General features: G+C 41.8%; 1 protein-coding gene across 1 annotated transcript; it reads right to left on the bottom strand.

The window, feature by feature from the left end:
• Nucleotides 1–673: 673 nt before the first annotated feature.
• Nucleotides 674–21753, bottom strand: amt (aminomethyltransferase). Its single transcript, XM_080734196.1, has 10 exons — nucleotides 21695–21753; nucleotides 10233–10488; nucleotides 7945–8112; nucleotides 7296–7376; nucleotides 6177–6308; nucleotides 4939–5017; nucleotides 4649–4794; nucleotides 3997–4177; nucleotides 3308–3463; nucleotides 674–3201 (listed from the first exon to the last, which is right to left on the bottom strand). Exons 1-10 carry the CDS (start codon nucleotides 21736–21738, stop codon nucleotides 3026–3028), a joined length of 1419 nt encoding a protein of 472 aa, XP_080590322.1. The 5' UTR covers nucleotides 21739–21753; the 3' UTR covers nucleotides 674–3025.
• Between the last annotated feature and the right edge of the window lie 3809 nt (nucleotides 21754–25562).

The following is a 25562-nucleotide window of genomic DNA, read 5'->3' as shown; positions in this document are numbered from 1 at the left end:
ATACAAATACATATTAAATAAAAATAACTAACAGTAGCTTAATTTTCATTTTTTAATTAATCTTATTGGTTTTGAGCGGCGCTAGTGTTTAGTCTGGCTTTGTGTGTAGGTCCCTATATGTCCCTATGTCCGCGTCACAAGAGACTAACATCATAGAAAGTATGCAGAGACCAACATCACCACAGCTGATGTCACGGACAGAACGGCCCATACAAGGAGATAATGCATGTGTGTCATGTTTGCTCACTTGGCACAGGTGCAATTTTTCATTTTATAATTTATGTATCAAAGCTTCACAGCTATAAGACAACCATCCATCAATAAATGAGCAAAATCTGTCCGTCTCTCCTGCACTCGAGAACTGTCTGACCCATCAACTTTAAACTCTGTGTGCATATTGCTGAGGTGAGGACCTGTGGGAGACTGTGCCAATGGGACATTGCTGGGATTGGCTGTTGTCCAAAATATTGATACATGCATGCATCCACAAATCCCCATATATGGAGTACTCATCAAGTACTCCTCATGATTTCATATAGCCTACTGACATCGCCGGCCTGGACTCCATATTTTGGGCATGGGTAACCGACACAGAACCCCATATATGGGAATAAAAGGGACACAGACAGACAAGCAGGCATAGGCCCAATAAACCATTAAAGAAAGGTCAACACACTGTATCTCCCTTTCAATTTATTGGCACATCCACCAGATGTGCAAAACTACCTGGAATTGTTAGTCAAAGACAACATCATTAGATTAAGTAAAAAAATTAAATAATCAAACATTTCAGTAGTAGGCTAAATAACAGAACAAACATGTCAGGTCGACAAAAAGAATCCTCTCTGTGGTTCAACAAGGTGCTACAGTATCAACTCAAGAGTTCCTGTAATTTAACAGGATAACCATGTTAGATATTATGACAAATATCTGGCTCTTGTGAACATTAAGAGAGCAGCCCAAGGCTCATCCAATTAAATGTTTATTATGCAATTATTTCTCCATTCAATTTCAAGAGCTGGTTTGTCAAATGAACATTAGGTTACAAAACACTGGATAAGATGTCAATACAATATCCTTATCATGCAGTTGTGACCATTATGTTTCATTCCATAGTATTGCCATAATAAAAACAACAGACAAGGGCAGAGACTCAAGTCACATCACCTAATGGTAACAACCAAATATCGGGTGATGTAATGTCAAAAGAGCCATATGAAATCGAATTGTTTTGGTCTGGTGGTGAATATTTACAGTTTCATTAGAAAAGTTACAATTGTTATTATAAGCTCCATTAAAAAAAGTACATTAAGTACAATTGTAAAAGGATAAATATATATAAAAGATGTAGTCCACATTTCATGTATTTTACACATTTACGTATGTAACCTGGATTTGTTGGTCAGTTAAACTCTCAATAAATGTACTGCATGTTAAAATAGTTCTTGTGGAACCATATATTTTGACACACACAACCATTTACATAGCAGTTTCTTCTGTGCCTCCCTTATGTGGTTTCCCTCTCAGTTTTCATACTGTTATGTCAATAAAGGAAAGGTGGAGAGGGCTGCACATTTCTTATTAAAACAATCTTATGACAATGTCAATATTGACAACCATTCACAGTCGATCAGTTCAATCTCATTCCATTCAACATAAGTTGGACCATTGCACTACAGACTATACATCACCACTCAACGGTCTACTCTTAACACACTGTATAGTATACCATTCTGTTTGGCTGCACATACAGTAGGGACATATGTAGTCTACAAGTATTCTATCAATAGTTTGCTTGCAGTGTGCCTTTTGTTTGGCTAATGAGGCCCTGTTGTCATTGTAATATGAACTGTTCTTACGTGTGTGTGTGTGTGTGTGTGTGTGTGTGTGTGTGTGTGTGTGTGTGTGTGTGTGTGTGTGTGTGTGTGTGTGTGTGTGTGTGTGTGTGCGCGCGCATGTGTGTGTGTGTAGACACACGTGTATGTGTGTGCGTGGCTGCAAATTCCTGTGCATTAATTGCACTGGTTGAATAACATGATTTTGAGATTTAGAAAATATAGCAGAGATAGTCACTAGTTCACACAAAACCTGTGTTCACATTCTTTTATGAATTTAGACAAAGCTTTCTTTCTTTCTTTTATCATTCAGTTGACGCACGTCTTTTGTTTTGTTTTTCTCGCACCTTAACATATCATGTACAGTATACAGTATATCTGCTGCACCTTTATGTCTTGCTTCAGGTACTAACCACACCTTATGTAATGTCTTACCTCAGGTACCATGTGTAAATACTAGGGGTGCAACATATCGAACCGAATATCGAATACCGAACCGAATGACCCTGTACCGAACAATACAATACCACTCAACATCCACATTCCCCTGGAACCCCCTCAAGGACCCCTAGGGGTCCGCAGAGCCCACTTTAGAGAACCACTACCCAAGGTTGGGTACCATATTGTTCAAAGTTAAAACAAAAAAATACGTAGTTATAAAAATACATTTATAAATCAAGGACATTTCTCTTTATTTTTTGTATCGAAAAAGTATCGAACCGTGACACCAAAATATCAAACCGAACCGTACAAGTTGTAAACCGTTGCACCCTTAGTAAATACGTAGATATTTTAATTTTATTGATTGATCTCTCTAACCAATTGCCCCCACCCCCTTTCTTCTTCCCATACTTTTTTATGGAAATACCAAAAACGATGGAATTTGCACAAAATGAATTTACCCACTGTTTTACACCTGTAAACCTGTGACAATAAAGTTGATTCTGAACTCTTCTAGGTCTCATTAATACTGCATTGCTGCAGGTAAACACAGGGGGGCAGCATTACTATGGGAACGAGTAGGAAAATATGTCTTGTGCCCCTACAGTACACCTTGCTGTACTACAGTACACCTTGCAGTACTGTAGGAGTACATGTTTGTGTGTAGGTACAAGCGTGTGTGTGTGTGTGTGTGTGTGTGTGTGTGTGTGTGTGTGTGTGTGTGTGCATTCATGTGTGTGAGTCCCCTTCTAGCCAGAGTAGTAGTTGGTGGGTACAAAAGGCATCTTGCTGATAGTAGCAGGCACTGCCTTTTTCCTTACTTCCACCTGCACGGCCGTTCCGTTTTTGGTGAATGCAGCATCCACGTAACCCATGGCAACGTTGTGCTTCAGACAGGGGGATGGGCATCCGCTGGTCACCTCACCTGAAGACAAAAGCCAATGAGAACTTACTTCCTCACACATACTCAGTCATTTGCTCACTCACAACTTCCCTCTCTCATTGAAACAAGACAGTCATTAATCTCTGACCTATCACGTTTCCTTCGGGGCAGAGTATTGGAGTGTGCGGTCTGACAGGAGGTCCAGTAGAGATCAGGCCAACTCTCTTCCTGGCCGTCTTTGCCTTAATCTGAGGCACAATGATGTCAGCACCTGGGAAATCCATCGCTTGGCGGCGACGCTTCCCTGTTGTGAGAGGAAAGGAAATCGATATTAGAGTAAAAAAAATAAACATTATCCAGACTGGATAATATGTCAGTCTGCAGTGAACATAAAACCCCACATATTCACACAGTCTTCCCCTGACCATTGTGTATATACTGTAGCACCGCCATGCTATAGGAGTTTGAACTTGTTATAAATTTGAAATAAAAATGTGTTAATATGTTAATATTCAGAGTGCGTTCGTATACACTGAGAGCACTATTGTGCTCTCTGGTCTTTTAAAATGCATTGCATTCGGTGCGTTGCCGCTGTTACAGTGCACTGCACCCTACTGTAGGTGCACTGAGTGCGTGCACTGACCGACCCTACTCAGAAGCAGGGTTGTCCAGTGCATTGACTCCTCATAGCGAAATACCTACTCGAGTAGATGAGGCTAAATGCATGCTAAACGGGGCAAGGCGAATGCTGCTGCCAGTCATTGCTGCCTGTTGGTTGTTTATTATCCCCGCCAGGAGGCCGGAGCAGGAGCAGCCAAAGGAAAAGCAGAGCCTCACCTATAGTCCAGACTAGAGTTGCCGCCACAGGAGTCGTAGTCTCATCAATATCATTGCCGTAGAGACAAAGCCCTGCCTCCAGCCTTAGACTGTCCCTGGCGCCTAAGCCAGCCAACTTCACCTCACTGTGGGCTAGTAACTTCTCTGTTAGCTCCACCACCTTGGACCTGGGCACTGAGATCTGACAAAGTGGTGGAAGACATAAGACATAATGTAAGAGAGAGAGCTGTACAGGTACATAAGAGATGGGGGCCGTCTCTGCTAGTATCACATTTACATGTACATTAGGCCGACAGGAGATGACACAGAAATTCAGAGAGGCAGAGAGAGTTAGAACTGAGAAGGTACTGTACACACGCAGAGAAACAAGACAACATGATAGAAATTAACACAGTCAGTAATAACAACCATTGTTGTGTGTTGTTTTTAATGCCTTTACTGTTTACAGTTGTATTATATCTGCCTACTGTCTTTCTATTTATAACTACTGTGTTTTTATATACTTCATGGTGTGTTGTCCATGCCACAAATCAAGTACAGGAAAAATATGGTCAGTCAGTCAGTCAGTCAGTCAGTCAGTCAGTCAGTCAGTCAGTCAATCAGTCTATCCATCCATTAATCGATGGAGAGAACCATAGATAGTGGCGCTCACCTCCACTCCGTCCTCTCCGGTATACCCACAGCGGGTGACCCTGCAGTCCTTAATGCCAAACACTGTGGCTACGGTGGAGGTCATGAAGGTCAGTTTACTGAGGTTGTCCTTTAACCCTTCCTGGAGTACCCGCGACATGGATGGACCTAAACACATACAGTTTTTAGGCCGTCAGTCAATTATTTAAATAACCCAATTAATGGTAGGCATGAGGCTGGTGGCGAAGTAGGATATCATTCGTACATTTTTCATAAAGAACAGGGAAGCAGAAAGAAAGAAAGAAATGTCACCTTGCAGAGCGATAAGAGATTCCTCCAGGAACTCCAGATCCACATCAAGGCCTGCTGCCTTAAACTCTGCCACTTTGGCCTACAAAACACACATGCATACATTTTAGATGTCTTTTCCCCATTAACAGTTTTACTGCCAGATTTATTATTTATTTATTGGGGCTGGTGCCAGCAAAAAGCAGCTTACCTTTGCGATGTTATAGAAAAAGATTTATTGATTATTTATTTCCAAACGATTTTCTTTTCATTGGACCTATTATATGTGTACTTTAGCCAAGCTGGCGGCAGGGGGAAGCCTTATGCAAGGAATGGATGTGAGATGGCCCTCCCCTCTTTCCGTCGTTCAGAGCATAGAAATGCATAATCTAGATCAGGTCCACAGAGAACAGCCAGGAAGTGAATTGGACATCATTGATGTTTACGTGTGGTGGAAAGCAGCATTACGGGAGATGTTTTTTACTGTACACACCCGCGTGACCTCTCATCAGCTTACAGTCATCAGACAAGGTAAAAGAACGTCCGTTCGTATTGGCAACGCGCCGCCGTCAAAATTGAGGCGAGCGGGAACGTCCGAAGCAGTAAAAGAGTTAAAAGCCTAACAGCCCAAAATTCTTCAACATTGTCAACATTGGTCAGTTGTCGACTTGAAGTTAGGTAGCTTTCACACTGTTTCATTTTCTACATTTTTATCCCACGATAAAGCCATTTTTCACCCAGTGTCAATTATCTAATGTAATCTTGGGCGCTACACTCCCTCTGCCAACCTGGGGAGACAACGGACTGACCTCATGCTTCCTTCTATGCATGAAGAGTCCAAGTCACTTCTTTTCACCTGGCAGGGGGGAGTCTCCCTGGTTGGACGTAGCGTGTGGAAGGAACAGTACACGTTATTCCAACCAGTTCCTTTCCCCTCCATAAGGCGCCCCGCTGGCTCGGGGGAAGCAGTATATAGAGCAGCGAAGTCATGAGGTGACTCGCTTATCCCCCGGTTCACGGAAGCAATTTCTCTAAGGAGAATAACATTGGGTCATCTTAAAATCGTCTCAAATAAGCATTGTGGTCCAAAAATAAACAAACGGTCTGTGCGATATTGTCGGGGAGGTGGCTCTGTATGGTTTGTGATAGTCAGTCAACTAAGTTCCACTGAAGTCTACTTCAGCCAATCACGCATCCACCCCGGCGGCTTGTGTGACCATACCCTTATCAGTCTATTTAGCTACTTCCCTCTCTGTCTGTACCTTCATATGAGCTGAGTCTTTATCAGAGCAGCCAGCGTTAGACACAACATAGAGGTAGCCCCGGTCTGTCTTTGTGACGATCAGGTCATCCATGATCCCTCCCTTCTCATTGGTGAAGAGGGACAGTGATCCCTAGGGTTGAGACAGACAGACAGACAGACAAAGTCAAAGGCTTTTACATAATAGGGAGATAGGCATGTGCGCTTCCTCTGGACGCTTTCATGAGCAGTGGGTGCAGAGCCACAAAAACGACTAGTTAGAAAAGGTCACCACACTAAGGTGGAAGAGGTGACACTCCAAAATAAGAGAATACCAGATAAAGGCTCAGTAATTAATTATTTGTTGGCCTTCTTCAGAGCAAAAAAACAAAGAATGAATAACTGATACTTTGTCTTGCATTCTCTTAATTTGGAGTGCCCCCACTTCCACCTTAGTGAGTTAACGTTTCCTAGCATTTCCATATTAGCCAACACTTTATCCAGTGCGCATGAGTGCAGCCAAACAACAAGCTTAATACATCACGCACGCGCGCACACACACACACACACACACACACACACACACACACACACACACACACACACACACACACACACACACACACACACACACACACACACACACTGTGTGTGTGTGTGTGTGACACACACACACACACACACAAAACTGCACCTTGAAACTGGCAGGTACAGAGGAGTCATAGAAGAAGAGCGGATTTGCTCCTACTGTGACTTAATTATAACATTTGTAAAAACTCAGACTTAATATGTTGACGCAGAGAAGCTTTCATGGATGTTTGAAAATAAGATATTCGCAATTGTGGACTATTTAGAGAAAGCATGGGACAAACAAACAGCTTTCTGTTTTCCAGAAATTTAATGTGATATTGTTTATTTATGTTTTTGGTGTCTTATAATCCCGTAAGGGATGGGTCTTATGACAAGATACGCAAATTAAAAAAATGATTCATTCATTCTCTCTCTCACACACACACACACACACACACACACACACACACACACACACACACACACACACACACACACACACACACACACACACACACACACACACACACACACACACACACACATCTAGTTTACAGATGTTTGGTTTCACCTGGTTGTCCTTCAGCTCTGCTACATCCGCCACCACCAGAGACTCCATGAACTTTATCCTGTCTCTGCCATGGACTTTGGTCTGACATGGAAAACACAAGTTAACACTAACAGTTAACAAAATAACCATAATATTTTCCTGGTTGAGAAGCACATATACTGTAGCAGTAGCAGAGTAGCAAGTAACGTGTCGCAATGCAATGCGTTGTGAGCTTGTAGGGTAAAGGATTCATTGTGGTTAATTATGAACAAGCCACATTGATGTGTTGGTCGAGTCAATCTACCAACACGCAAGCTATACTTTCTATTGTATTTCTATAGAATCTATTTCTCTGAAAGTGACATTTCTCATTCACAATGCAGCTTCAGTCATGCAAGGAAGAAGCAAGACAAAATTGTTTAATACTATACTATTACTGATCATAGTGATTACACCAGCACTGATAATACCAGACAAAAGTGATTTTAGCTTCTGCCAGCAGAGGGGGCTAGAGCTTTCCATGAAAGAAAAAACTAAAACCCACTAATTAACAGTCATGCCTCTTATTAGAACTCAATAAATAGATGTATTAATCAATTAGTCAGGGGTGTGTGGGAGTTCCTCACTCATCCTCCTGTATGTGTAGGTTACCTGTTCACGTGTCTCTCACCTGTAGCATGTGGCTGACATCAAAGATAGAGCAGTGCTGTCTGGTGTGCATGTGTGAGACGATGTGACTGTCTTTATACTGTACAGGCATACTCCAGCCTGCAAATCCCACCATCTTCCCTCCCTGTGCCTTGTGGAAGTCGAACAGAGGTGTCTTCTGCAAGGGAGCCTGGGGTGCAGAGAGATCAAATGCTGAGGACAGAACATAACAGGAAAACAATGGAAATAAACCACTGGAATACGTTATTTCATTTGTTTTAATTGTTAATCTGTCATTTCCTAAAAAGAAAAATATTGAATGAAGCAAACATCACTGAATAATATACATGCAGGCTAACACAACTATCATTGTCCACTGCATTCTGTCTTCGGCATGTGTACAGAATGTAAAGACTATTCTAGAGTGCAGAAAAGTAATCATTATCTAATTTGACCCAGTTGCCATGACACTGTGCAACGAGTAAAGCCAGGTCATAATTCATTGTTCCACAATCTTGCTGCTATGTTGCTCTTTTTAATTATGTTTTATAACTTGTGGGTAATTTCTTGTGATGTTTTGTTTTTGTACAGTTGTATCATGAGTGTGCTGGGGTCAAATGAATTTTCCCTTGGGGGATAATAATGTTTGCTCAACTCCACTGTATCCTATTTTTTATATGCCAAACTTTAACCTTCGCACCAGCCCATGGAGGGGGCTTATCAGTATCTCTGCAGTGCATTATGGGAAATGCATTATGAAAAGGGACATGAAAAGGGCCGACAGTCGTCCCTTTTCAACAGGTCTGTCTATTTCACAAAACTATCCAAGTTCAAAGTCAGATCTCTAAGTCTGAATGAATGGTCAGTGTGTGTGCGTGCGTGCGTGCGTGCGTGTGTGTGTGTAATATACAGTATCTTAAGAAGACTAATCATTTAGTCCAGTCCCCACATGCACACTCATGCATACGTACACAATCACACACACACACAAGCGTGCGCGCACACATGCATGCACGCACGCACACGCGCACACACACACACACACACACACACACACACACACACACACACACACACACACACACACACACACACACACACACACACACACACACACACAAATCATGTAGGCCTAATGTGAATGAATTTATAGACTGATATGCACTATGCAGATATGCTATCTGCATACTGCATACTACATTGTATCAATCAACATTAACACTTTAAACTGTCCCAGTAGAACATGATCTTATCTTACTCAAAGCATGGCAGAAATATTATAATCATCTCACTGTGAAAAAGGAAAGGTTAATCCATTTTCAGGATTTTTGAAATAGAAATGTGCTGAATTAATGTATTAATTCATTTTGATCATAAACGTATGAGTAACATGAGGCTTTAATATAAAGGCCTGACAGTAATCAGGAGTCAGTCACTCGTGTTCTTAATAAAATCATCCTCTCTAGTGGAGCAAACAGTACAAGAATGGTCTGTGTCTGTGTGTGTGTGTGTGTGTGTGTGTGTGTGTGTGTGTGTGTGTGTGTGTGTGTGTGTGTGTGTGTGTGTGTGTGTGTGTGTGAGAGAGAGAGAGAGAGAGTGAGTGAGAGAGAGAGTGTTGGGACAGATGTAGCCTACATTAAGTTTGCATGAGCAAACTGGAGGGTATAATAAGGGTTAAAGCAACAAATCTAGGGCTCATGCAGTTAAGGTTGACTGAAAAATATGAAATCATTAATTCTGGTTTCAAATAAACCTTGAGCCTTGGCAAAATGGCAAATTAGAATTGTGACAATCACATATATGATTACAATTTGTTCAAAATTAGAATACAATTCATATGCCTATCTTCTATAGTTTTAATTTAGGCCAAAGTATAGGCGTTGGAGAAGATCTAAGTAGCATGTCAAGTTTGTTGTGCATTGCATTCATTGCATAGATCAGTGGTTCTCAAAATGGGGTCCGACCGGGGACCCCCAGGCCCCAGGGGTCCTTGAGGGAGTTCCAGGTGGTCCCCAACTAAATGATAGTTAGGAAAGGTCTGTAACTCAGAGTGTACAAATGAAACCAAATGGACCCATACTCTCAGAGTTAAATTAACATAGATAGAAATGCCATTGGGGGGTCCGTAGCCTAATGAATGTCAAACTGGGGGGTCCTTGAAATATTAAGTTAAAAATCTTCCCTTATGTGGGTCCCTGGCATGTCTTTTCAAATGGGGGTCCGCGGGCTAATAAGTGTCAATTTGGGGGTCTTGACATGAAAAAGTTTGACAAACACTGGCATAGATGGGTCCAGTTAACTTTAGCCTACCTCTGAAGTGGAAGCATGCCTCTGTTGCTGGGTGACCGAGGCTACCCGTTCACACTCTTTGGGAACCCGCACCCTGGTTCCCAGCCCTCCGCCCCGAACCAACATCCGAGTCCACATGATGATCGTTCCGATAATCACACTTGTCGCCGGCTGAGCTCCAACACAAAACTGGTTAAACGTCACGCCACGGTAACACTTTGTGGTAGAGGTCCGAAAACTCTTTTGGACTCCGCACTCCCAGGAATTTCTGCTTTCACTGCAAAAACATCAAATACCGACCGTGAGCACCATACGAGCAAGGCATTGTGGGAATTGTAGTTGATAAGGTGATCGTTTTCTGATTAGCCTACTTGCTCTAGGTTTGTAGAAACGCATACAGATCATAGGATACAGTCAGATACATGCACCAGCAAGTGTGTATCTGAGATCGAAAGTTAAAGCTCTATTTTGATAGTAATGTAGGGTTTGTTTGTTCACACTGAATGGACTTATGTAGGCTTTATATATTTTTCAGGTCGGGACAGCAATTTATCAAAGATAAGTGTCACAGTTCATTTATTGTCTCCACCAGCCGAAGGCTGAGGGAGAGTATGTTTTCCCCTCCGTCCGTGTGTCCGTGCGTCCGTCCGTCCGTGCGTGCGTCCGTGCGTCCTCGCAGTTTGTGAGCGTCAAATCTCAGTCACCGTTGGCCCGGTCGCTGCCAAAGTGAGCACACACATTCCCTGGATGCCAATCTAGAACCTCTGCCCTAAATTTTTCAAATGGGCCTTTTCTAGCGCCAACTAGTGGCCGATGTTTGCTAAACACATTTCTGTGCACTACTCTTACAGATTTTGTCCAAAAATCCTACAAATCGGTAGGCAATATCTCGACAGTCATGTGATCGACACGGATCTGTCCGATTTTGCATATTCCATCCTGATTGGCTAAGATTGGCTTCCAAAGTTTGTGGGATTGAGCCGTTTTGAACAAAATGCCTCAAATCACAAACGCAAAGTGCAATTATCATGAAATCGCGCACACACGTTCCCACTAGGCCGAGGAAGAAATGCCACTTATTTTTTTTTTATCAGCCTCATGGTGGCGCTATAACAGCCCGATTTGTGGTTTTACCTATAACTCCACCGATCAGTTTCAAACTTTGTAAGAGCACTCCCTAGAGGCTAAGGATAAACCTTTGCCCTGCATTTTTCACATCAGCCTTTTATAGCGCCACCTTTGGGCCGACTTATGTAAAACACATTTTTGGATATTACTCCTTGAGATTTTATCCAAAAATCATGCAAATCGCTACACAGTATCTCTATAGTCATGTGATCAAGTCCGATCCGTCTGATATTTCACATTCCATCCTGATTGACTAATATTAGCTTCCAAAGTTTGCAGGATTGCTCCGTTTTTGAACAAAATGCCTCAAATCATCAACGCAGCTTGCGATTACCGTGACATTTGCCACACATATTCCCACTAGGTCAAGGAACAAATGCTACCTTTTTAACATTGTCCTGTTATAGCGCCACCAGCAGGTAGACTTTAGCAAAACACATTTTTGGAACACAATGCTTGAAATCATGCATGCAGCGTCCGATTGCCATGAAAGATCTAAGGTGAAGAACATATGCCACCCTTTTTACATTGGCCTATTATACAGTAGCACCACCAGGACGCACAGCCTGGTGGAGACCTGTGCTCGGAAGAGCACTGCTTCTAGTTTATTTATGTTTCTATTGTTTATTACTTCCAATTTCACTTGTTCATCCTATGAGTTCTCTCTCTTAATTAGATACAATTGGTATATCCCAACCTGAAAATGTATTTTCTGTTTACTAAAGAGCTGGAGAGATGAAAGACAAGTTAATAACAAGTTTACTTTATAAACATTAAGGATGTCCATAATTACAACACCAGAGGCAGCGCCACAGATCACTTTCAACCATGCAGAGTCAAAACCAACAAAGGGTCAAACTCTTTTTTCTGCTATACCACCAAAATGTGGAAAGCCTTACCGAAGGGCGAAGGCCATAAAGGAGTGTGGATCACTAGCATCCTTTAAAATTGCCCTGAAAAACCACTTACAGGCAGCAGCCGTTCGCAACTGGTAAAAAAAATGAACCTAGCCCAACCCTACCCTCCCCTGCCCCTTCTTTGTATATAGGCTACTGTTTGTTTTAGACTTACTGTCTTCTTTTTTGTTTTTCTTTACATATCTACTGCATAGTACTGTGTTCTATTTGTCTGTCATTCAATGTTATATGAGATACTTCAATGGTTTCCAGTGGAAATAAGCTTAGTCTTTTCATGGATCTCCTTTTAGTAGACCTTGTACCAGTGAACTGTACCGTCATGAAACTGTACCTTTTCCTATGCAAACTTCTAATAAAGTCTTCAATCAAAAAATAGCAGAGGTTTTGCAACTGATTGTGAACCAGGGACCTGACTGAATCAACCAGGGGACAACATATGGGTGGGGTGAAACACTTGATATGCATAAGCCAATAGGCCTAATGCATTATTTACAAACATAGGCCTACTTATAATGCACTATAATCTGCTTATAACACTGTATAATTATAGTTATAAGACTATAAATAAGACTGAAATAAGACACATACATTAATTATACCTTTGTTAAATGTACTAAAAATATGTTTAAATAATACTGATTCCATCAAATTTAAGAAAGTATTTGATTTAATAGGCGTGGTGTTGAAATTAAATAATGACTGTTAAGGGCTTGATATGATTCATTTTGCTGTAGCTGACAGAGTCTGTGGACATGTCAATGAGCTGATCTGCTTATGAAGTATTAGCTTGAAGTATGAAATTGGAAATGGAATTGACGCTTAAGCATCCTCAAACGGTCAGTGATAATGATAATGTTTCTAAAAAATAAAAATAATCAAAATAAAATGATGAAAGAAGTGGTAATTTGCCTAGCAACGATTGCTATTGAAATATAGAGTTACTGGTATTTAACACCTATTTTAACAAAAACTAATCACTGACACCCCTTTTAAGAAGGTCAGTATGCAATATATAAAAAAAGAAAGGGCTGGAGCACATGTATGCACACAAGTTATCTAAAAACCTTTAATAGGTGCAGTTAGTTACTGACATTTCGACAGTACAGTGTCTTCTATAGAGGATTGTCTTCTGAAGTCAGGAACTGTTGTTGCACAAATTATTATTATTATTATTATTTTCCTTTATGATGCTGCAAGCTTGGGTCCCTCTCTGAGAACACATACAGGCCCTCATGCTTATAATAGGTTTTAACACATAAACTGTCTCAAGTCTCAGCAACACTCATTTGCCGTTGTATGGCATGTGCTTTGGGAGTGGTTGATTTGACTGAGTGTGGAAATGGACTTCTGTGGGGTAATTATGACAATCCCTGGGTGGATTAGCACTGATTATGTGCAAACTCTTGTGATTATGGTTGGTTGTTATGTAGTATCTAAAAATGTTTGCCTTTGAATGTAGGCTACTGTTTTATTTTTCTATATGTGTCCTATTTATGTTTTAACCTACAGTGTTCTGTTCCTTCTTTTAAAAATGTCCATCATATATACCACACATATCTGATCATCATCATCGGGAATTGTACAGTTAAGAAATATGCTACAGCATGTCTTCACAAATGGAGAAATGATATTTGAGTGTATATGTTTACCTCTAGTTAGACCACGTCTGTGATCAGTGAGTAATCCTTTGGCCCAGGACCTAATAATACATCCATGGTCTCTGTAGCTATTTTAGGCCTCTGGGGTCTGCAGGGTGGGGACTGGAGAGAGCAATGGGTTATGGGACTCTCTCTCTCTCTCTGTGTGTCTCTTTCTCGATCTCTCTCCGGGTGGCAGAGAGTCTTTGGCAGAGGAATTGGGAAAACACCCACCCACAAACACACAAAGGCTCACGGTGGAAAAGGAGGAGAAAGTAGGGTACAGTTTCTCACAGACCCACATGCACACCACGAGAGTCTCTAAAGGAAGGACTGTAACTTTGTCACAACACTTGGAAGTGTTTTTTTCCTCTGTTTCTCTGACAGTTTAACCAGGAACCTTGTGGAATAGCAACTCGGAATATTCAGAAGAAGGATTGAATGAACTTTGGTGACAATGTTACTCGTACACGCTGTGTTTCCAGAGTTTTGCGTGTGACCTCGGATTAATTACTGGAGTCTGGAGAACAGCACATGGTTTCAGAGACACAAATACTGAAACAAGGGGACAAACACTCCCACGCACACACTGGTCTGTTTCATGGTGACAGAAGGTATGTATTTGGCACATTTTCACTGGTTATTTACATTTCATTATATGTCTTTTTGGCCATTTTATAGAGACATAACATTAATATGAGAGATTCATTGACATGTAAACAGTGATCACTGGGATCTCCTGCCTACAACATCACAAGCACATATCATGCATCCTGGCCCACTGACCCACCAGGACACCACAGTGGAGTCATAGTCAAGAAGATAGCTCAGTATAATTAGTAACGGCAGCAAACATGTCTAACTAGTGAGTTCAATGGACACTTCGTCCAGTTTTGGCATCTTCAGATGGTGGTTCACCTGGACATTCAGCTAGTTACAGAAGTCACGTGGCTATTCAGTTTTTTCGTTAAACAGACCATCAGTTACTCTATCACTTCAATCACTTGATACATGGTGAATTCAATCACTCATTCAATCACATTCAGTCAGTCAGTCGGTCAGTCAATCCATCACAATTATGTAGTTATAGTCATAATCACTCTGTCATTCAATCACACAACCTGCAGTCAATCAGTCAGCCAGTAAGTCAAACTGACAGACATTCACTAAACCAGATTGCCAGTCACTCACTTATTCTGTCAGCCAGTCACACAGCCATTCAGTCAATCAATAATTCAGTCAGTCAGACAGACAGACAGACAGACAGACAGACAGACAGACAGACAGACAGACAGACAGGTACCCAACCAGTCAGTCAGTCAGTCACTCACTCAGTCAGTCAGTCAGTCAGAAAGCCAGTTATTCAAACAATCAGACAAACAATTGGTTTGAAGGAGTCTGTATCCATCCAGTCAGCTGTCCTTTGGCTGCGAGTTCAAATTCCAGCAGCTCTGTAACATTATGGGTTTGATAACTGGCACTAATAATAGCACTGATAAACAAGCTGGTCATAACTGGTATGCTTTGTCTATGTTCACACTTCAGCCTTTGTGCATCTGCACCTATCTTTTGTCTCTTTTCTCTCTCTTTCTGTGTCTCTCACTTTTATCTCTTTCACAGTGTGTGTGTGTGTGTGTGTGCGCGCGCGTGTGTGTGTGTAATGTAAAGTGAGAACAGCATATTTTCATCCCCCTTCCCCACATCTCTCCTACAGAAGAGACAATAAAGCTAACATGAACAAATAACTTATTTTATCTCTGTGCAGCAGCCGCAGTAGACATGTCACGACCCCCGTCCACACAGACAACTCCTCCCTTCTACAGAGTCAGCGAGAGAGATCTGACAGAGATAGAGCTACATTCTGTTGACTCCATCAATGACCTACACCGCACACACCCTGAGCACAGCCACAGAGGTACTCAGTCACTCTCAGTCACTCACGTGGGACTGTAATTTGTAAATAAATAAAGCAATGTGAATACAGTTGACACTGTAAATACCATATCAATTCTCTTGTTTCTAAAATTCCAGGTGTGAGGCCCCCCCGCCTACCTGCTCAAACTCCCTCACCCAATGGGAACGTCTACAGGCAGGACACGACAACTGTCAATCAAAAAGGCCAACCAATCAGCAGTAAATGGCAGGGCTATCTAAAGGACATGTTAAACTCCAGTTCATCCCGTGCATACATCATGACCTGTGGTATCGTCACACTGCTGCTGCTTATAGTACTGCTCATCTTCTACTTCCTAGGTGAGACATAGGGATCATTCGCTCACTAGCAGTGTAATATGCAGGTCTAGCTTGCCCAAAATAGTTTACACATTAACTAGGTTTGTGTGTCTGATTTGTGTAACAGCTGTAGTAGCCTACCGGTATGTGTAGCTGGATATGACAAATGTGGACAGATTCCGAACAGTCACCATTTAGCACTAGACCATGGGTCTTACACAGGGGGTCCGGGACCACTAGGGGGTTGTAGGAGCCGATCTACAATAGGCCTCCACTGGCCTTCATGTTCCATATATACCTGATGTCTAATGCCTCTTTGTCACCCTCTGCAGTGCAGACTTGGAGGAGAGGAGAGCTTAAGAACCTGGCCTAGAGAAGGCCAGGTGTAGTTGATTGGAGGTTCACAGCTTTTTACGTCTGTTTTTTTGTTGCTGCTGCCTCTTATACTATTCTAAGCTCTATACCAGGGGTCTTCAACGTTTTCAGGTCGGGGACCCCCAAACTAATTGGGAGATGGGGCAGGGACCCCCTACCACCTCGTAGGGTGGGGGGGGCGGGGCTACGACATATTTTTTTTTTTGTACAAGTTACAGCGAGCAGGGTGGGCCGTACCACTACCATTTCTAAACATACTACTTATTAACTGAGAACCAATGTCAATGTCAACAATCTGTCAATTGCATAGTAATCATGTATTCAAGCTATTCAAAATGGATAGAATCATGATTTATTTTTTAACATATATGTGAAAAATGAAAAAAAAGAAAAAAAAACATTTTTTGAAATCTTTTTTTTTTTTTTTTTTTAAGCAATAATTTCGCGGACCCCCTGCAGTACCTCCGCGGACCCCCTAGGGGTCGCGGACCCCCTGTTGAAGACCCCTGCTCTATACCAAGTCTATAATTTATGTTTTGTAGCCTGGAACAAAATGGAATAAAACATTTTTCAGTTCAACTTTAAACCCTCTGGTTTGGACCTTCCTTTTTTCCTTTTTTACGGGTTTGCTGCACAAAGCCAGTCAGTGCAAAAAGATACTCCTGGTCAACTATCACAAGGACAAAAGGTCCCTACATTAGTAAAAAGCTGCCTTTTTGGAGTACAGGACAAAATGGACAATATGGATTCATGGATTGTTTGAAGAAGTTCTGGATTGGAAGCAAAAAGCCAAGGAGAGTGGTATGTAAATAGTTAAGAATTCATGCTGTTTCAACCCAACAATGAACTTGGCTGCCTTTGGACATGTGAAATAATGGATTTTGTGTGCATTAATGGACTAATGAAAATAAATGCTCTGATGTAAAGATGGAAAATGGATGGAAAATGGAACATGAATGAACTATGATGCCTTTGTGAAATGAAACAAATGAAATGGAAAATGAGTGAACTATGCCTTTGTGAATTGAAACACTGAATGAAATGGAAATGGAATGAAATGCAAATGGAAATGAAATGGAATCAAATGGAAGTGGAAATCAAATGGAAATGAGATGGAAATGTAATGGAAAAGGAATCAACTGAAATGAAATGAAATGAAATGAACTTTGAACATTGAGGAAAAATGGTTGAAGAAATGTCCACAAAAGATCTGCCTACCGAGGCTGCCTCACTAACCTCAGGAGAGGATTTAGGAGGAAACAAAGGTCTGACAAAGGAAACTGAAATGTCCACTAAAAGTGTGCCTCCTGAAACTGTCTCACTTGACTCAGGAGAAGATTCATCAAACAAAGGCAGTATGGCTGAAGAAATTAAAGAAATGCGCAAAGCACGAAAGGTTAAAGTGGGTCAGCTCACTCGGTCCATGAATGTTATCAAAGATCTGATGAAAGATCCAACTAATGTGCACTGGGTTAAAGCAAATGCCTCCAATTATAATGACACTTTGCAACAGTTTAAAGATGCTCACGAACAATATCAACAAATGTTGAGTGAAGAGGAGTGTGAAAGTGATACCAAATCATGGTTTGAACCCAAATGGGAAATTATTTGTAATTTTCTTAATTCTCTTTCCAGTTGGCAGGCCAGATTTGAGCCAAGAGTACCTGCTGCTGATCAAAAAGAGGTGGCCTCAGTTACAAGTAAAAGGTCAAAAGAAAGCTCAAAAGGGAGCAACAAAAGTGAAAGAGTCCAGGCTGAGGCTGAAAAGGCAGTATTAATTGCTAAGGCAGCAGCACTTAAGGAAAAACATGACTTGGAAATTGAGGAGGAGAAGTTGAATCTAAGGAAGGAGCAAATAAGGAGGCAAAAAGAAATATTGGATATCCGGGGAGCACTGATAGTAACGTCAGCCAAACTCTCAGTCCTGGAAAATGCAGATACTCCAGATAAAATTACGGATGGCATGAATGAGTACTTTCAGGAAATGGAAATGATGGATAATAATGGAACAGAACCCGATTTTGCTCTACCAACTACAACACCAACTTTAACACAGACTACAAGTGTCAGACCAAAAACTGAAACTCAATTTCATTCCATCATCCCCAGAACACCAACACCACCACAACCAGCTCAAGGTACATCTCATCAGATGCAGAATGTCGGTTCTCACCCGACTGCACCAACCCCAAGGGCACCACCGGGCACCCTGGGGTCTGATCAACTCCACAGAGTCCTTGAAAGGCAAAATGACCTCACAAATCTCCTTGTAAAGCAACAACAAAATGCCTTTTTGCCAAAAAGAGACATTGTTATTTTTGATGGGGATATTATGCAGTACCAGTCATTCATTGCATCATTTGAGCAAGTTATTGAGTCTAAAGTGGAGTGTAATGAAGAAAAACTGTATTTTCTTGAACAATATACAAGAGGCCCAGCTCAAGCCCTTGTTAAGAGTTGTCGATATATGGACCCTAATAGGGGTTATCAAAATGCCAAAAAATTGTTGCAAAATAATTATGGCAACGAATACAAGATTGCAAGTGCCTACATAGAGCGAGCTTTAAACTGGCCTGTAATCAAAGCTGAAGATCCAAAAGCACTACAAGCATACGCACTGTTTCTCAGAGGCTGCTGTAACTCAATGCAAAACATGGCATACATGGATGAACTGGATGTGGCATCCAATCTTAAGGCCATAGCACTCAAGCTGCCATTCAAAGTGCGTGAAAAATGGAGATCATATGCCTGTGATTTGCAAGAGAAGAGAAATGGCAGAGTGAGGTTATTGGATCTTGTAGATTTCTGTGACAAGCAAGTTCGAATCTACTCTGACCCAATCTTTGGCAACCTTTCCACAGACTCATTCTCATATCAAGTTAAAGCAAGAGATAAATTCAAAGCTCAGCCCCCCAAGCCCAAATTAACTGGAAGTTTTGCCACAAGCATCGACTCATCAGCTCAACCAGCCCACTGTCCATTCTGCAATGGTGAGCATCAACTTGCAATGTGCTCCAGCTTTAAGTCAAAGTTAAACAAAGATAAAGTTGACTTTTTGAAAACAAATGGAATGTGTTTTGGATGTCTCATGAAAGGACACATGAGCAAGCATTGCAAAAGGCGCCTCAAATGTAATGTGTGTGACAAACTGCACCCAGGAGTTCTGCACATACAGTTCAATGAGAAGATGACAAGCCCAGGGGCAGAGCAACGTCCACCAGATGGAGACAAAAACACTTCACGTGTCACTTTCCAGTCTTGTAGCCATATTGGGGCCGGTAAGAATGACATCACACTTCCCATTGTTCCAGTGCAGATCAAAAGCAACAAAAGTGACAAGATTATTGAGACTTATGCCTTCCTCGACCCTGGCAGCACTGCTAGTTTCTGTACAACGCAATTAATGTCAAACTTGAACATCAAAGGCAGAAAGACAAACATTATGCTGCGTACCATGAGCCAGGAGAAGAATGTGACATCCCACCTTGTCACAGGTCTTGAGATCTCTGGATTGGAAAAATCAGATTTCATTGCTTTGCCTGAAATATACACACAGAAGGAAATGCCTGTAACTAAAGACAACATCGTCAGAAAGGAGGACCTTTCCAAATGGCCTTATCTGAACAAAGTGCACATTCCTGTCATTAATGCTGAAGTGGAGTTGCTGATTGGAACAGACGCCCCAAAAGTCATGGAACCATTAGAGGTAATAAACAGCAAAGGAGATGGACCATTTGCTGTGAGAACACGAATGGGGTGGATTGTCAATGGACCGCTTGGACGTCATGATGGCACAGACACAGCCAGCCATCCAACTGTCCAATGCAATAGAATTTCAATTGCCAAAGTGGAGCAGCTCTTGATCAGCCAATACAACCAAGACTTCAGTGAGAAGGCATCTGAGGACAAGCCTGAGATGTCAATGGAAGACAGGAAGTTCATGAAATGTGCAAAAAATAGTGTAACACTGAAAGATGGACACTATTATTTGGATTTGCCTTTTAGGAGAAATGACATTGTCATGCCAAACAATCGTTCAGTTGCAGAACAACGCCTCCTAGGGCTGAAAAGGAAATTGGAAAAGAATGAACATTTCAAGCAGGAGTACATCAACTTTGTAGCGGATGTAATTGAAAAGGGCTATGCTGAAGTGGTACCCACAGAGCAGCTTGAAAAGACAGACGGGAGAGTTTGGTACATCCCACATCACGGTGTGTATCACCCCAAAAAGCGAACCTTGAGAGTTGTATTCGACTGCAGTGCATCCTACCAAGGAAAGTCACTCAACTCTGAGCTGCTACAAGGCCCTGATATGACAAACAGCCTAATTGGAGTGCTTCTGAGATTCAGAAAAGAGCCAGTGGCTGTGATGGCAGATATCCGCTCAATGTTCCATCAAGTGAGGGTGTCTGCAAAGGACATTGACTTTCTAAGATTTCTGTGGTGGCCTAATGGTGATGTCAGTAAAAGCCCAGTCGAACATCGCATGCTTGTTCACCTATTCGGAGCTACTTCCTCACCCAGCTGCTCAAGCTTTGCATTGAAAAGAACAGCAGAAGACAACAAGGCTCATTTCCACCCAGAAATAGTAGGCACCATTAATAACAACTTTTATGTTGATGATTGCCTAAAGTCCATACCCTCAGAACAGGATGCTCTTCAACTGGTTAAAAACCTAACAAGTGCCTGTCACATGGGAGGATTTCATCTCACAAAGTGGGTGAGCCACAGCCGCACTGTGCTCTCTGCTATTCCTGAGGAAGACAGAGCCAAAGAAGTTAAAATGTTGGATTTGGATAAGGAGGAACTGCCCATGGAAAGGGCACTGGGACTACAGTGGAATGTTGAAAATGACACATTCATATTCAAAATCGCACTGAAAGAAAAGCCACTCACTCGAAGAGGAATGCTGTCGGTACTAAGTTCAGTTTATGATCCACTGGGGTTTCTGGTCCCACTAACCCTACCTGTGAAAAATATGCTCCAGGAACTGTGCAAACAAAAGTATGGATGGGATGAGAAGATTCCACAAACAACATCTCAAAAATGGACTGACTGGACGTCTAGTCTGACAAAACTGAGTGATTTCAGTGTGCCTCGCTGCATAAAACCAAAAGACTTTGGAGAACCAACAAGCTTCCAATTGCATCACTTTTCAGACTCCAGTGAGGATGGATATGGCACTGTGAGCTACCTGCGGATGAAAAACAGCAGAGGGGAAGTGTCCGTTTCATTCATGATGGGAAAAGGAAGAGTGGCTCCCTTGAAGCAGATCACAGTACCCAGGATGGAGCTCACAGCCGCAGTGCTATCTGTAAAAGTGGACAAAATGCTGAAGTCAGAACTACAACTGGAGCTTGAAGATTCAGTCTTTTGGACAGATAGTCAGACGGTGTTGAAATACATCTCCAATGAACAAACACGATTCCACACCTTCGTAGCCAATCGCATTGCTGTGATCCGGGCGAATACCAGTGTGGCGCAATGGAGGTTTGTAGGCACAAAAATCAACCCAGCTGATTATGCATCCAGAGGATTAAGTGCCAAGAAGTTTGTTGAATGCAAACAGTGGATACAAGGTCCAATGTTTCTCATGGATTCTGAAAATGACTGGCCAGCTAACTACACCGATTTACAGTTCAACCCAGCGGATGACCAGGAGGTCAAAAGAAAGGTTGTCTCATATACAACCAGTGTTCTACACACACAAAGCCCAACAGACCAGCTGCTGTCACACTTCTCGGATTGGCTGAGACTCAAGAAGGCAGTGGCTTGGTATTTGAAGTTCAAAGATGTTCTGAGAAAACTTGCCAAAAAGAGGAAAGAAATGGAAATCAAGGAAATTGGTGTAACTACACGATCCCAAAGCAAAAAAGTTGCTTCAAAAATGCAAGTATTCAATTCCACTGTGAGTGGTCAGAACATAACTGTGGACGACATGGAAGAGGCTGAAAAAGTCATCATTGGAATTTGCCAGAGTCAAACATTCCCTGAAGAATTGGCAAAATTGCAAATGGCGCCATCTTGTGTGCAAAAAACAAGCTGCATATTCAAGTTGGATCCAGTGTTGGACAATGGCTTATTAAGAGTTGGGGGACGACTCAACCGTGCAGCCATGCCTGAACAGGTGAAACATCCCATCATCCTGCACAAAAATCACCCAATCTCAACCCTGATACTGCGTCACATACATGAACGCACAGGCCACAGTGGACGAAATCACATGATTTCTGAGCTTCGTAAGAAGTACTGGATCACAAATGCAAACTCTGCAGCAAGAAAGGTGATCACCAAGTGCACTGTGTGCAGACGTGTAGCAGGAAGGACCAAAGTGCAAAAAATGGCAGACCTGCCACAAGAGCGACTGATACCTGATCTTCCACCCTTTACAAATGTTGGAATGGATTACTTTGGACCGATCCAAGTAAAGAGAGCAAGAAGCATTGTCAAACGTTATGGAGTGATCTTTACTTGTATGGCCAGTAGGGCGGTGCATTTAGAGATGGCTTACTCCTTAGACACAGACTCTTGCATTCACGCCATTAGGAGGTTCATATGCCGGAGAGGTCAAATATCTCACATCCGTTCAGATAATGGCACCAATCTGGTCGGTGCAAAGAATGAACTGCGTGAAGCCCTAATGAGTCTAAACCAGGACAAAATCAGGAATTCCTTACTGAAAGATGGCATCAAGTGGACTTTCAACCTTGATCTTCTAATCAAGAGAGATGATCAGCAGTGTTTCTGGGCTGATGTCTGTATGTCATGTTTATTTACTTATGTTATGTAATCAAAGTATAGGACTTTGGAGATAATAAATATAAGATTTATGAACTCAAGGACAAGTTTGGGACTTCAGTTATTTAGAGCACACGTCTAACTTAATCCTGCCATCGGCAACCAGTAGTGCTCCAGGTATTGGATCTGGGCCCTACATTAGTATTGTAGTATTGTATTTTGTTATACACGCCATACAATTGGGGCCGGTGTGTAGGAGCCGATCTACAATAGGCCTCCACTGGCCTTCATGTTCCATATATACCTGATGTCTAATGCCTCTTTGTCACCCTCTGCAGTGCAGACTTGGAGGAGAGGAGAGCTTAAGAACCTGGCCTAGAGAAGGCCAGGTGTAGTTGATTGGAGGTTCACAGCTTTTTACGTCTGTTTTTTTGTTGCTGCTGCCTCTTATACTATTCTAAGCTCTATACCAAGTCTATAATTTATGTTTTGTAGCCTGGAACAAAATGGAATAAAACATTTTTCAGTTCAACTTTAAACCCTCTGGTTTGGACCTTCCTTTTTTCCTTTTTTACGGGTTTGCTGCACAAAGCCAGTCAGTGCAAAAAGATACTCCTGGTCAACTATCACAAGGACAAAAGGTCCCTACAGGGGTCCTCAGAGTTACTACAGGGGGTCCTCCAAATCTTTGTGTGATATTAACCACTTGAACCCTAGTATCCATATTCTGAGAACTTTAGACAAAAATAGCAGATCTACAAGCTCAACACTGCGAGGCGTTGTGGGCTTGTAGATCGTCTATTTTCGGCAAAGAGCTTTGGTGTAGAGGGGAAAAAGAGCAGACTAAGTACAGAGTGAAAGGTCAAGTTTATTAAGTATTGACGATTCAAGTGGTTAAATATCAGAAAACACAAATTGACATGAATCCAAAATACACTGATGATTGTGCTGTCAAACGATGAAACTATGCAATTTATGAAAAGGTTGTGGGGGTCCCTGCTTCATCTCTCTCTCTCAACTAAGGGGTCCTCGGCCTGAAACCGTTGAAGACCCCTGTACTAGACTTAACTAGATACTTGACAGATTTCTTCTTCCATTACATGTGTGCAATTTGCTGTCTTTCACTTGCTGTTACCCTTAGGTTTACATCTTCTTTGTCTGTTTCTCCCCCAGTCCAGCAGGGCAACGCTCTACGAACACTGACCGAAGCAGTTCGAGAAAAAGAGTCAGTTTCCATGGAAATATCACAGTTGATTCAGGAACTACAGGCGCTGAGACACAACCTGACAGCCATGAAAGGAGGACCATGAGGAACAAACACACATATACACTTTGCTTACTAGTGTGTTACACACACATAAACACATCACGCATGTACATGCACAGTCACAGAAAGGAACCTGTGACAAAATGTGACTCTACAGTACACATGAGAAATCAGAGCTCAGCAGCATCTTATCTACCCAAACCTCAGCTATGGGCTCCTCTGCTCTCCTCTCTTTTTATTCCATGTCAAAATCGTACACTGAAGGACTTTGGGGGAGTTAAATAAAAAACGAAAAGGACTTCTGAATCATATGCTCTATAATGGCCAAATTATTATGCAACAGTTAGACGACAGAAAAGAAAGCTTGAATTTTGTCGAGCCCAACACTGCAGTTGGGCTTAACTTTTAATACTTCTTCATGTAGTTAGAATGAAGAAGTATTAAAAGTGTGAATTTAACAATATAGGCTACCGTTGATATTTGCACAAATTTCAATTCATTGTTCCATTGTTTGTTTGATTGTAAAAAAGTAAATACTGCTCAATATTCCTCAAATACTCTTAATATTTTTAATGTTTAAATGAAAATGATGTGACATCTTAGTGCTCATACTGTATTACTTGGTTCATTAAAAATTGTAATCTGCTGAATCCTAACTTGTGACTTGGATCATTTAAATGTACATTTCTATTACTGTCAACTGCAAAGAAAGTGTAAAGCAGTAAAAAGAAAAAAAGAATAACAAATTTTATTTGTAGTTTGGAGAAAAATCCATGTATACAAAAGGTGAAAAAATATTAAGCCATTTATTAATGCTCACTTTGCATGGTATCAAACATGACACATGTGCATATCTCCTTGTATGGGCTGTTCAGTCTGTGATCGGGCTAGTCCCAGTTGGGCGGTGTCCCAGTTGGGCGGTGCAGCGATAAGGCGGACTGTAAAGACTGTAAAGCAAGCGATCTTCATCCCATTCATGCCTTTATCGTGCGCTTGCCCAGGCCTTACGGCCTGGGCATAAATATAACGATTGCATTCACCACGGCTTCGTAACTAC

Source organism: Nannobrachium achirus (genome assembly GCF_963921795.1).
Source record: "Nannobrachium achirus genome assembly, chromosome: 9".
Lineage (NCBI taxonomy): Eukaryota > Metazoa > Chordata > Actinopteri > Myctophiformes > Myctophidae > Nannobrachium > Nannobrachium achirus.
This window is presented reverse-complemented; position numbering and strand designations above follow the sequence as displayed.

Excerpts from the sequence above, each read along its gene's own strand:
- amt (XM_080734196.1), bottom strand. The coding sequence starts at position 21,738 with ATGAATGAAACGGACACTTCCCCTCTGCTGTTTTTCATCCGCAG. Across the intron at positions 7,377-7,944 it reads ATGTCAGCCACATGCTACAG|ACCAAAGTCCATGGCAGAGA; the intron begins GTGAGAGACACG and ends TTTCCATGTCAG. Across the intron at positions 3,464-3,996 it reads AACTCTAGTCTGGACTATAG|GGAAGCGTCGCCGCCAAGCG; the intron begins GTGAGGCTCTGC and ends CTCTCACAACAG.